Source organism: Sciurus carolinensis, chromosome 1 (genome assembly GCF_902686445.1).
Source record: "Sciurus carolinensis chromosome 1, mSciCar1.2, whole genome shotgun sequence".
Classification (NCBI taxonomy): domain Eukaryota; kingdom Metazoa; phylum Chordata; class Mammalia; order Rodentia; family Sciuridae; genus Sciurus; species Sciurus carolinensis.
Window position 1 is genome coordinate 94,928,188 of NC_062213.1, and position 13,374 is coordinate 94,941,561.

Consider the following 13,374-nt stretch of genomic DNA (forward strand, 5'->3'; position numbering starts at 1 on the left):
CAAGAAGGAGCCACCATGATGCTGGTAGTGAATAAGGGGAAGGGAAGTCCAGCCAGCCTTAGAGGAGCTGGAGTTTTCCAAGAGGCAGGGTAAAGCAAAGGGAGAGAGAGGCCACAGACTCAAAGTTTTTGCTGAGATATGAGTGCTGGGGGGGAAGGAAAGGTTCCACTTGAGAGGGTAGCAAGGGACAGAGAAGCTGGAGGAGAGGCTAGGATGGGGGAATTTTTCTGATGAGGGACTGGGAATTCCAGGGAGTTTGATTTCAGAGCAGGGGAGGGAGGTAAGGGGCAGATTGGGTCAAATGAAGAAAGATACACTTGAGGGAAGTTTTGACTCTTTCCTATTGGTTACTCAGTGAGCAGGAAAGTGAAAGCGGACTTATTTCTCGTGCCTCTGCTGGTCCAATTGAGAGTTGGGCTTTCTGTGGAGTCTCACATAAATTTTTACTGAAGATGAGTTGGAAAATTTGATCCTGTGTTGAATTATAAACCATAAAACCACAGAGGGCTAAGAACAAATAACAACTCCTTACAACTGGATGATACTTTAGCATTTACAAGGTATTTTATTACACGTTAGCATCCATTTCTGTATTTTATGTATTTCTCTCTTATTGCAACCCTGTGAGGTGGGTGTTATCAATGGTGAAATTTATGACTGACTGAAGGTCAAATTCCCATGAACTATCAAAACTAGGATTAAAACTCTCTCACTCTATGCTGCCTTCTGAGTGCTTTGATGAACAGTTTTTTTTTTTTTAAAGTGTGTTGCTTTAAAAAATCATTCTGAAATCTATTCTCTTTTTGCATCTTATTCTTTTGTGCCTCTTTTCACTATTCAGGGAATTAATGGTTTCTCTCAAAGTAGGTCTCCACACTTCACTTAGTTTCTTTTTACATGACTTGATAACCCATAACAAGGAGGCAGTAATGGTTTGCAGCTCTGTTCTGACAATCTCAGAAAAATGCAGGACTAACGACAACTCCGCGTACTCAGATGGTAGTTAAGTGTCCTGTTCGGGCGGAGGCAGACCTGGACCTTCGAGGAAGGGGCAGGTAACCATCCCTAATTCTCAATTCCTGTCCAGGAGATGGTTTCCGGTTAATCTCATTAAGGAGGGCTTCAAAGTCATTTATACTATTGACGTCACCTACGTCATTCCAAGCTTTCTAGCTTCCTAAAACCTTTGGAGAGGCGGATGCGGCTAGAAAAGGGATAAAGATTTCTTGTTGGGTTGAAAGCGTCAAATCCCATCAGTCTCCCCAGTTACAAAACCTGTTTAACAATAAACTAGCGTGTGTTAGACTAAGCCCCACCCTAGGGATGACGTCACGAGACACAACCCTATCATGTCATTACCTTATTTTACATCTCCAGAAAGATCCATTTTCACTGTGGGGCAAGTACAAATCTGTTTTAACACTTGGGTCATAAAACACAAATAAAAAGCAGTTTTTTAAAAAAATCAATATTGACATGTATTTTTTTATTTGTTTTTAATTTATATGGGAGGGAATATGAGGTCCACCCCTGAAAATTTTAAGACGTCATCTCCCGCTGAGGAAAGTAGTTGCGTCCAACTTGTCCCTGTCAGTTAAGAAGGCGAGGCTGTGACGTAAAGTTTTGGGCGGGGCTGGACTGGTCTAAGTGAGTTCTAGCGGGGGAGCTTCTTTAGGGGAGAAGTCTGCCCTGGAAAGAAACCTCTTTGTATACGTATGTTTCTCTCCTTTTTTCCCTCCGTAATTTTTTAGTCATTATTAAAACATATGGAAGCACGGAGGGATGTCAATCCTCTTTACAGTTATGAAGAAGAGGGAGAGAATCCCTCCTCCTTTCCTCTCCTAGTGGCCACGTCCATTTCGCGCGGGGTGGCCCGATTTAAAGGGTACGAAGGGTCAGCGTTAGGGGTCATAAAGCCTAGTGGCCCCATGGCCCCGCTGGGAGGCGCCCCGCGACTGGTGCTGCTGTTTAGCGGGAAGAGAAAATCCGGGAAGGACTTCGTGACTGAGGCGCTACAGAGCAGGTGTCCGTGGGGCGGGGAAGGAGGAGGAATGGGAACTCTCCCGATCAGGTGACACGAGGAGTGTGTTTGGGCATGATGGAGTGGGCTTTGGATCTGAGCTTCTCCGGTGGCCGGGCAGGAGGAGCAAGAAAGATGCAGGATTGTCACCATCACACAAGACAGCAGTCTACACATGCCCACTTCAAAAAACAGGCGACTATTTCTGCAAAGCCTGTAACTGTAGGTCTCTCGCTCCAAGAAGCATCAATATAACAGTTACTACCAAGGCACTTTCTAAATACTTTTTCTATTCTTACGACACTATTGTGAGGTACTTTACAAATAAAGAAACTGAGGCACAGATAAAGGATTTCTTTAAAAACATACCCGAATGTGTCTGGTTCCAAAGGCAACCCTTGTTCAGCAAGGATAAGGACCCCTAATAGTAGGGATTTAATAAATCTTTATTATGTGCCAGACACTGTCTATATTATCTCATTTAATCATCATAACCTTTTGATAGGTACTGTGTAGTGTTATTTGCATCTTCACTTCACAGATGAAACAATGGAGGCTCTGAAAAGTTAAAAACAAAGTTTGCTGGGGTTTCAGATTAAGTGGCAAATTCAGGATTCAAATTCAGTTTTGTCGACTCCAGGGACTGGGTTATTTCTGCTTTAGCTCACCATTTCCCCAAATAATAATAATGCCTTTTGCCTTCACTCATTGTTTTCTCTTGGAGCAGGATATTCTCTCTGAACATTTTTGCTGGGGCCTGGGCTAGGAGAGCAAAGAAGAGGGGAGAAAGTGGAGTGGGGCACCTTTCCCCAGCCACCCCCAGTACTGGGGATTGAACCCAGGGGCGCTGTGCCACTGAGTACATCCTCAGTCCTTTTTATTTTTTATTTTGAGACAGGATCTTACCAAGCTGCCCAGGCTGGCCTTGAATTTGTAATCCTCCAGCCTCTGTCTCCCAAATTGCTGAGATTATAGGTATACCACACTCCAGGTGCTCCTCTCCTCTTGAAGGCTAGTGGGTTATGGTATCAGGAAGCTGCTTTTGGTACCATGGGGGTTCTGAGAGAGGTTGTGGGGGAGCCCAGGGCAGAGATGAATACATGAGTTCACCACCAAGTATCTTACCATCATTTCCTAAATTGCATCTCAGTTCCAGAGGTCAAACAGTGTTAAGAAACATAGGCTCTGAGATTAGATTTCTGGGATTCACATCCTGGCTCAGCACTTAGTATCTGATCTTGTACACATTTCATATTGACTCTACCTCAGTTTTGACATTTGTTCAATGCAGATAATAACAGAATGGTTGGAAGGATTAAATGAGGTAATGCATGTAAATGGCTTAGAAAATAATTCTTGGCATCTAGTGAAGGCTCAGGAATGAAATGTTGGCTATTTTTTTTTTTTTTTTTTTACTAATACTGATTTCATTACTTACAGGGTTGCTTCAGGTGAGTCAGTTCCCCTCACTTAGCCTCAGTTTCCTCATCTGAAAATAAGACCACTTATCTCACCATGTGTATCTGTGAGCATTTCAGGGTAGAAATTGTGTATCTTATTCACATAGTACCCAATAGATGCTTGGCTAAGAACATTGAACAACTGAAGGGATGAGTTATTTATGTTGTGGTGACCAAGACAATTGAGCCAACATATCCCTGGTGGTGAATAGGTTTAGCGTCCTAGCAGTAACTTAATTGAACCAAAATATCATCGAGTCTGGAGGCCTGGAGGTTTTTCTTTCTCTCTTTCTGTTTTGGCACCAGGGATTGAACCCAGGGGCAGTTAACCACTGAGCCTCAGCCCCAGCCCTTTTAGTTATTTATTTGTTTATTTATTTTGCAGTGCTGGGGATTGAATTCAGGGCCTTGTGCTTGTGAGGCAAGCACTCTACCAACTGAGCTATATCCCCAGCCCTAGCCCTTTTATATATTTCATTTAGAGACAGGGTCTTGCTGAGTTGCTTAGGGCCTCACTAAATTGCTGAGTCTGGATTTGAACTTGCAAACCTCCTGCCTCAGCCTCTGAGCCACTGGAATTATTAGGTATGTACCAACATGCCTGGCTTGGAGGTTCTTTTTTTTGGGGGGGGGGGTGCTGGGGATCAAACCCAGGGCCTTGTGCTTACAAGGCAAGCACTCTACCGACTGAGCTATCTCCCCTGGAGGTTCTTAATATACTTATCATTTGATATGTTTTACATGTTAGTTTCAGGGCTCCTTTATATTAATTTGAGTTTTATAATAATCCTGTTTGGGAGACAGAAACTTATCCCTATTTTACAGATAAGGAAAGAGGGTCAGGGAAGTTGAGACCTGCACAGTGACAGATAACAGTGGTAGAAATAAGGTTTTCAACTTAGGCCTCTGAACTTTTCTTTTGAAGCCTGGAAGCTCCAGGAAGCTGTAGGTTAACTGGGTCCTGATATCTCCCTGTCCCACAGACTTGGAGCTGACATTTGTGCTATTCTCCGGCTCTCTGGTCCACTCAAGGAGCAGTATGCTCAGGTAGGTGGTGACTCTCTGGCATCGGTGGGTTGGGAGGAGTCAACTCCCAGGCTTTGGAGATGTGGCTGCTGCTGGCAGGATGGTGGTCACCTTTGGGTTTTCTGTGAGGGGATGTTTTGGGGCCATTTTCAGCTTAAGCATCTTTCCTAATAACCTCATTTATTCTAGATCACCTCCTCAGAGCATGTTCAAAGAGGGTGTCCAGAAAAGGCTATAGATACTTGAGTTGACAGCTCTGATGCCATTTGATCTGTACATCTCCCCTCTTTCCTGCTGGCCTGATGGAACCCTCTAGACTTTTCTCCTTAGATATTTAGTGATATGAGTAGTCAAGATAGATTGTTAAATGAAAAGAGCACAAGTCTTAGAATAGTGTGTAGATATCTTGGTTTGTTTTGTGTTGCTGTAACAAAATACCTGAGGTTGAGTACTTTGCACAGAAAAGGGAGGTGCCAGAACATGGTGCCAGCATTTACCTGGCTTCTGGTGAGAACCTCATGGTGGAATAACAGAGCAAAAGAAAAGTCATGTGGCGAGAGAGATTGAAGGGAGGTACCACACTTACTTTATAATAACCGATTCTCACGGTAACCAATTCAGTCCCAAGAGAGAAGCTTTAATTCCTCTTAGAGGTTCTAATACCACCACATGGGGGATCATGATTTTTGGTGGAGATATACTATAACAGTAGAGAATGCAACATTTGGAAAGGAGTTTGTGACTGAGAATTATAGAAGAGTTACAAATATATTTGCTCACTTATTCAGTTCTTCAAAAAGTATACATGAGGTACCTTGCACTATGTTATTTCAGGTGCTAGGTATGTCACTGTGCACTCCCTGCAGGGGGAGGACATAGGTGCAACAGATATTTTTTATTCATTTCAAATGAATGTACGTCTTTTAAATTTTTTTTTTTTGCAGTGCTGGGAATTGAACCCAGGGCCTTGTGCTTGCAAGGCAAGCACTCTACCAACTGAGCTGTCTCCCCAGCCCATTGTCTTTTGAATTTTGAACCATATAGGTTTAAAAAATAATTTTTTTTTTTTTTTTTGGTTGTTGTTAAAATGGGATTTAGAAAATAAATAGAAAGTTAGAAAGTTCCGGGATCTTGACTTCAGGAAGGGAACCCAGAGGTTCTCAGAGGGTGAGATGAGCTTTCCACACAGAGAAGAGCCCCCTAGTGGCCTGCATTCTGCTGCTTCCAGGGCTCACAGCCCCTAGGTCAGTTGCCCAAGTGTGGCCTCTGGATCCACAAAGGAACTTATCCCCTCTTCTGTATAATAGCCCTGCCTCCATGGGGAGCAGCTTCCTGTTCTGCTGGGTCTTCTCTCACCTTCTGTGCAGGCCCATCCATGGGGGCAGTCTGAGGGATCATGGGATAAGGAAGTTCAGTGGTTTTCAATTTATTTTTTCTATGGAGAATCTTTCCCAATGAAGTTGGATGCAGAAGTTCCTTGTATCCAGGAGGCAGAGTGGGGGTAACAGGTAGTGGAAAGAGAAAGAGGAAAGAGCAAAGGGAGGGTACTCAGCCTTCTCCAGTTGGACCTGAGGAGCAATTTCAAAACCACTGATCTACTTGGAAAATTCTCAGATTAGGCCCTATTCCAGATCTGCTGAGCCAGAACCCAGACAGATCAGGGTGGAAAGGGCAGGAGTTCGAGTTTGCATTTTTAAAACTTCTAGAGGAGCCCTGACAGACCCTCTTGCCTTTGGGATTTGGAAGCCCAGCACTAGTTCATTCCCAGCTCCCACTAAAACACAAATTCAAAATGAAATTTTGCTGAATTGAGTGGGGCAAGGTAGGTCACACTTGTAATCTGAGGGGTTTGGGAGGCTCAGTCAGGAGGATCGGGAGTTCAAAGCCAGCCCCAAGCAACTCAGTGAGATCCTGTCTCTAACTAAAATACAAAAAAGGGCTGGGGATGAGGCTCAGTGGTTAAGTGCCCCTGGGTTCAATCCCTGGTACAAAAAAAAAAAAAGTTACTGAATTGATCACAGGTGTAGACATAATCCAAGAAGCAGGCCAAGATGCTCCCAGTGGTGGGGAGGGGGTAGTTCACAAGCAGGAGGTAGCTGCTGACCTCACCTTGGAACAGGGCATCAGGTAGGGACCAAGAAACTGAGAACTGGTCCAGATGTAATGGCACAAGCCTATAATCCCAGTGACTCCTGAGGCCTAGGCAGTAGGATCACAACTTTGAGGTCAGTTTGGGCACCTCAGCCAGAACTTATCTCTAAAAAGTAAAAAGGGCTGGGAATGTAGCTCAGTGGTAATGTGCCTCCAGGTTTAATCCCTCCATCCCCTACCCCCAGGCCAAAAAAGAAAGAAAGAAACGGCCTGAGGGGAGAAGATCTCTAAGTCAGAAGGGGAACCAGACCTGAACTGGTTGACATTTTTCAGACCCCTTCCTGTCCTGGGACCCTCTGGATGGCCCCCTCTGCTTGTCAGTATCCTGGAGAAGGGGAGGCCAGGTCTGGAAGCAGTTCCCCAGGGGGACCTCTGTGCATGGGAGGCCCCTGGAGTGCCAGAGCTGAATGGAGTAATGCTGTTTTCAACAAAGTACCAGGAATTTGGGGATGGGAAGGGGATGAGGGGGAAAGGCAGGAGACACACAATGTCCCTGGGAGTTGGGGTGAGGGCAAATGATGCCAGGAGGGTTAGTGAGAGGATATGGAGTGAAGTTTTTTTCAGATTTCCCACTTTAGTTGAAGGCTAAGCCTGTGCCCAGGGGTTGCAAACTAATTTCAGGATTAGTTTAAGCCAGAAATAATTGGGAAGGTAAAACTTGCAAAAGAGAAAACCACATCAAACATTCAAAGACAGATGGAAACAGTTTCTGGATTACCCTGAGACCTTTCTTCCATCTTCAAGTGACTGGGATTTATTCTTTTCCAGAATTCTCTCCTTTGCAGACCTTTGGCCTAATGGCTGAAAACTCATTAGTACCTGCATGGGCTTGGGGAGGTGGTGAGGCAGGGCTTGTTCTTCCAGTTTTAGGAGGGACTTCGAGGTTGAGAGGGCAGTGCCTTAGGCTTAATATGCTTTGGATAGGAGCATGGCTTGAACTTCCAGAGACTTCTAGACGCCAGTACCTACAAGGAGGCCTATCGGAGAGACATGATCCGCTGGGGGGAGGAAAAGCGCCAGGCTGACCCAGGCTTTTTCTGCAAGAAGATTGTAGAAGGCGTCTCCCAGCCCATCTGGGTAAGAGGTCACGTTGGCAACATGAGGACAACCTCTCTCCCCAGCTCTCCACTGTTTCCAGCTCTCTGTCTCCCCTGTCTTTGTCCTATGCAAGTCCCCACCATCTCTCTTCCAGGCAATCACAGGAGCCCTCACTTATCCTGGTCCCTGGCTCTGGCTTTTGTCCCTGTGATCCATTCATTACACAGCAGCCAGTGACCTTTTAAAAACGTACTACTGGTCATGTTACTGTTATGTTTGGAACACTTTGGTGCTGGATGCACATGCCTGCCATCTCAGCTACTAGGGAGTACCTTTTCCCCAATACTGGGGTCGGGGGGTGAGGGGAGACCTAAAACAAAGCACTTTGGTGATTACCCATCATTCTACTGGGGATTGAACTCAGGGTCATTTGACCACTGAACCACGTCCCCAGCCCTATATTTTGTATTTTATTTAGAGACAGGGTCTCATTGAGTTGCTTAGCACCTCGCTTTTGCTAAGGCTGACTTTGAACTTGAGATTCTCCTGCCTCGGCCTCCTGAGCTGCTGGAATTACAGGCATGTGCCACTGCACCTGGCCCAAAATCAGTCTTTAACATGAACTTTTGGATTTTGCTTCTGCTGCCTTTTAACCTCTTTACTCCTTGAGCTGCTAGCTGCTCCTTCTCTCTGTTCCTTAAATAAACTAAGCTCCTTCTGTGTTTTTTTTTTTTTTTTTTTTTTTTTTTTTTTGATACTGGGCATTGAACCCAGGGATGCTCAGCCACTGAGCCACACTCCCAGCCCTTTTTTGTATTTTATTTAGAGACAGGGTCTCACTGAGTTGCTTAGGTCCTCACTAAGTTGCTGAGGCTGGTCTCCAACTCCCAGTCCTCCTGCCTCAGCCTCCTAAGCCGCACCCTGCATGTACCACCACACCCAGCTTTAAGCTCCTTCTGGAATCAGGGCCTTTGCACCTGTTCTTCCAGCTGCCTGGACCACACTTTTTCCAACAGTTTGCATGTCACTTCCATAAGGAAGCCTTCCCTGATATCCAGGTCTTAACTAGTACTCCTGACAGGTGCTCCATGCCTACCTTCCTGAGTATCCTCCTATACCAGGCATGGTTTCTGATTCTGGGGATACATCAGTACAAAATGCTTTGGAGCCTCTGTCTTTAGGGAGCTTACATTGTAACTGGGGGAGATAGGCACAAAATAAATATAGACAATATCAGGTGGAAAAATATACTAAGAAACAAAATAAGGCAGACATAGGGTATGAGGTAGGTTGAGGTTTTGTTAAGGGTGTCAGGGATCCAGGCATGGTAGTATACACCTGTAATCCCAGCTACTCAGGAGGCTGAAGTAAGAGGATCGCAAGTTTGAGGCCAGCTTGAGCAATTTAGTGAGATCCTGTTTCAAAATAAAATAAAAAGGCTGGGGATGTAGTTCAGTGGCTGAGTGCCCCTGGGTTCAATCCCAAATACTGAAATAATAACAATAAAAAAAATGAACTCATTGATACAGTGACACAGGAGCCATGACCTGAAAGAAATAAGGGAGCCAAATGGATTTTTGGGTAAGTTGTTCTTCAGAGAGAAGGAGCAGGGATCAGAAAGGCCTGGGCCTCGTATGTTTGAGGAAGAGCCAGATGGCCAGAGTGGTGACCTGTTAGTGGTTGAGGTCAGATTCTATGGGACCTTGAAAGAGCCTGGATTTTACTCTGAGTAAGATGGGGAGTCATTGGGGGAGGGGTTTCAGCAGAGGAAAGAAATCATTTAAGACTTAAAAGGCATCTGGGGGTGTAGCTCTGCGGTAGAGCATGTGCTCAGCACCTGGGTTTAACTTCCAGAACTAGAAACAAAATTATTAAAAAACAAAAAAAGATTCAAAAGGCTTCCCCTGGCTGCTGGAGGGTAGGCAGGAGCAAGACAGAGGCAGAAAGCTCTGTGGAGGGTCTCCTGTGACACAGGTGAAATGACTGTGGCTGAGGCTCAGAGCCCTGCAGAGTGGAGAGAAAAGGTCAGTTTTGCACATATTTGGAAGGTAGAGCCCAAGTAGGTTGATGGATTGGCTAGCAGATGTCATGATGAGATCCTGTACCAAGGATTTCATTCTGAGAAGGTGGAGAAATAGAGTTATCATTTTCTGAGACTGGGAAGGTGTGGAAGGAACAGGATTGGAGAGAAAATTAGAAGCTATTCAGGTCACGTTGAGGCTGAGATACTTGTTGGTCAGCCCTGTGAGTCCACGGTCATTCAGGAGCTACTATTTAGCATCTGTGTCTCACTGCATTATAAGATCTCTTTTTGGTGGGAAGGGACTTGGGGAATTGAACCCAGCGTTACTTAACCATTGAGTCACATCCCCAACCCTTTTAATTTTTTATTTTGACACAGAGTCTTGCTAAGTTGCTTAGAGCCTCGCTAAGTTGCTGAGGCTGATCTTGAACTTTCGATTCTCCTACCTGAGTCTCCTGAGTCACTGGGATTACAGGCATGTGCCACTGTACCCAGCTGCATTGTAAACTCTGAAGACAAGGTGCATGTTACCACTCTAGCCTCAGCACCTGGCACAGTGCCAGCACATAGTAGGTGCTTCCCATAACCCTTGATTAGGCTGTAATTGGGTGAATGAGCTGTCTGGCTGGTGGTCAGCACTCAGCAGTATTCACTCAGTGTGTGACCGAATGGAATTCGGAACTGGGGCCAGCTGCTCTGTCCTAGCTGCTCTTTTGTTCATGATGCTGGGAGTGGACCTGCACAGTTGTTTTGGTCGGCTGCAGCAACCTTTCTGTGTCCCTCCCCTGCAGCTGGTGAGCGACACTCGGAGGGTATCTGATATCCAGTGGTTTCAGGAGGCCTACGGGGCTGCCGTTCAGACGGTCCGCGTGGTAGCCTCGGAGCAGAGCCGACAGCAGCGGGGCTGGGTGTTCACACCAGGTAAGCTGCTTGTAGCATTTGTCCCCAAGGCTTGATTCACAGATCAGACATTCACCCAGTGTTCTAGGCCTCCCGCTAGCTCCTTGGTAGGCCTGAGGACAGTGAGTGAAAGATTCCAAAGGGGAATCTGAGACCTAGGGCTCAGGAGTGCGATGGAAGAGGGTGTTTTGGAGGGTCAAGGTCTCCCTGTGACCCTGACTTGATCCCTTTACCCAGGCTGTCTTCTCAAGGTCAGTGAACTTCTCTGGAGCGCTGGCTGGGACCCACCTCACAGCCCCTCACCTTTGCTTTGCAACTTGGTGGGGGCCGATAGTCTTGGGGAGAGCAAGCCTGACAAACAACTCTATTGATTAACATAACCAGTGAGGGTGTGTCCTGAGAGAGCTTCCTCTCTGAGTCTCAGCGGTGCTGGCCCAGGACCAGCTCTGCAGGCAGTTCTGAAGACCAGCTCAGGCCTCCATCATGCCTTAGGTCACTGTGCCTCAGACAAGTTCAGATCGATGGGTACCACCACCGACACCTGCTCATCTGGGTGTTCCCGTAGGCCAGGCTGTGCTGAGCACTTTGCCCCCGGCAGCTCACTGTGCCATCATACCAGACTCCCAAGTGGATGCTGTTGTGCCCATGTCCACGACAGATGAGGGCAGCAGCCTGGAAAGGCCACAAAGAATGAGAGGAGGAGATGGACTCCCAGCCTCTGCTTCTAACCTGCACAAATGGCCTCCTGGGAGGATCGAATCAGACAGATATAGGGGTGGGCATGAACATAGCTGGGGCTGGGGCTGCTGCTCAGTGGTAGAGTGCTTGCCTTGCATGTGTGAGGCACTGGGTTCAATCCTCAGCACCACATAAAAATAAATAATAAAAAAATAAAAGTATTGTGTCCATCTACAACTAACAATATAAGAAAGAAAGAAAGGATGGAAGACATGAACACAGCCAGCCTGATTCACATGAAAGCATGATGCCATTTTGGGTTGTCTGTGGTTTTATTTTGTTTTATTTGGGATTGGGGATGGAACCCAGGAGTACTTTACCACTGAGCCACATCTCCAACCCTTTGTATTTTTTATTTTGAGACAGGGTCTCACTAAGTTGCTAAGGCTGCCTTTCAACTTGAAATCCTCCTGCCTTAGCCTCCCAGGTGGCTGGTATTATAGGCGTGCGCCACCATGCCCAGCTTGTTTGTGGTTTTCCATGATGAAGTTCACTCTCTGTACGCAGTGACAAGTGAAGAGTTCAGTCAGCTGACTGCAGGCTGCTGCATCTGCATCACAGGGTTTTAGTGGGTGGGAAAATGCCCTCCAGGTGGTCAGAGCTTGACCCTGGGACAGCAGAAAAGAAGCGAGGGGAGGACCCTCTCCATCTGAACCAGTTGGCCTCCATGTCTGGAGGGCTGGGACCTGACTTCACTATGCCTCCTCCACAGGGGTGGATGATGCTGAATCAGAATGTGGCCTGGACAACTTTGGGGACTTTGACTGGGTCATCAAGAACCATGGAGATGAGCAGCACCTGGAGGAGCAGTTGGGGAACCTGCTGGAATTTGTCTACTCCAGACTTTAGTTGTCAGGCTCTAGAAGTGAGCCAGGCATGCTGGGCTGAGGATGGGGCTGACTCTGCAGGATGTGGGGGCCCCAACCCTGACCAGGCTTGGGGAGCAGATAGGGCCTGTACAGATTTCTTGCAGCCAGGGCTGGTGGATGTCAGTTCAGTTAGGAAACGTTGGGGGAGCTGTTTTTTCTGTGGAAAGGGTGCCCTACTTCCCTGCCTCTTCAGGAGGACACTTAAAGGGCAAAGGAGGGAGAATTACTGTGCTTGAAGCAGGAACAGCACCATTTCCACGGGTGCCAGGCCTGTTGGCTCTGGTGGCCCTATTTCCCTGTCTGGATGTTTTCAGCCCCTGTACTGGGCAAGAACCCAGGGCTCCCTAGTGTGTTCACTAATAAACCTCCTTGGAATACATGCTCAGAGCTGGATATCTCTCATTTCCCCAGTGCTAACCTGGACTGTGTGGGGCTCAGAAGGGCCTTGGGTGTCATGGTGGATGTGGGTCTCTGCATCATCTTGCACCTGCTGGGATGTATCCTGCAGAGGTTGACCTGTGCCTGCACCCCTCAGGTGACAGGCCTGTTTGTGTTGCAGGAGGGATTAGGAATAGTTCCAAGAAAGACTTAGTGTCCCGTAGAAAGTGTCTCCAGAGAGTGCCTTTATATTTATAAGTTTTTTACAGTTTCCAACTTTATTCATAGACACCCTGTGGAATGGGAAAAGATAGTATTTTCATGTGCATTTAGCACATGTCTAGAACTCAGAGCAGTGAAACAATTGACCAGCGTTGGAGGGTCAAGGGTCAGTGCTCAGAGTGAAATGCAGGCCCCCTGATGCCTGGCTGAACCCTGTCCGCTACATTGCTGTGAGTGTGATACAGAGTCCCTCAGCCCCTTGCCATCCCCTGGCCAAGCTGAAGTACCCCAGCTCTCTAGCCCTGAATTTGTTCTCCTCCCACAAATTCTGTCAGTGCTCATAGAAAGGGGAGCAACAGAAGCGATCAGTGTTTCAGTGTGACCCAAGCAAAACTTGGCACACTTTTCCCCAGATCTTCTCATCCCCCATCACCACCACTCTTGCTGGACACCAGGCACTGAGGACACAAAGATGAGCAGGATGTGGGCTGTTCCTCAAAGAATTTGCAGCCTAGAGGAGAGACAGATGTGTACTCCAAGGTGCCAGGA

The 13,374-nt window shown here is 46.8% G+C and overlaps 1 protein-coding gene across 4 annotated transcripts; it reads left to right on the forward strand.

Moving 5' to 3' along the window:
* The first annotated feature begins 1,859 nt into the window (after nucleotides 1–1,859).
* Pmvk (phosphomevalonate kinase) lies at nucleotides 1,860–12,604 on the forward strand. Of its 4 annotated transcripts, none has more exons than XM_047542330.1 (5): nucleotides 1,860–2,023; nucleotides 4,464–4,527; nucleotides 7,582–7,734; nucleotides 10,510–10,639; nucleotides 12,069–12,604. In XM_047542330.1, exons 1-5 carry the CDS (start codon nucleotides 1,929–1,931, stop codon nucleotides 12,203–12,205), a joined length of 579 nt encoding a protein of 192 aa, XP_047398286.1. In that variant the 5' UTR covers nucleotides 1,860–1,928; the 3' UTR covers nucleotides 12,206–12,604. The 4 variants fall into 4 exon arrangements, with proteins under 4 accessions (XP_047398286.1, XP_047398370.1, XP_047398534.1 ...); XM_047542414.1 differs by having other exon boundaries at nucleotides 7,603–7,734; XM_047542492.1 differs by having other exon boundaries at nucleotides 1,900–2,023; nucleotides 4,406–4,527.
* The last annotated feature ends 770 nt before the right edge of the window (nucleotides 12,605–13,374 follow it).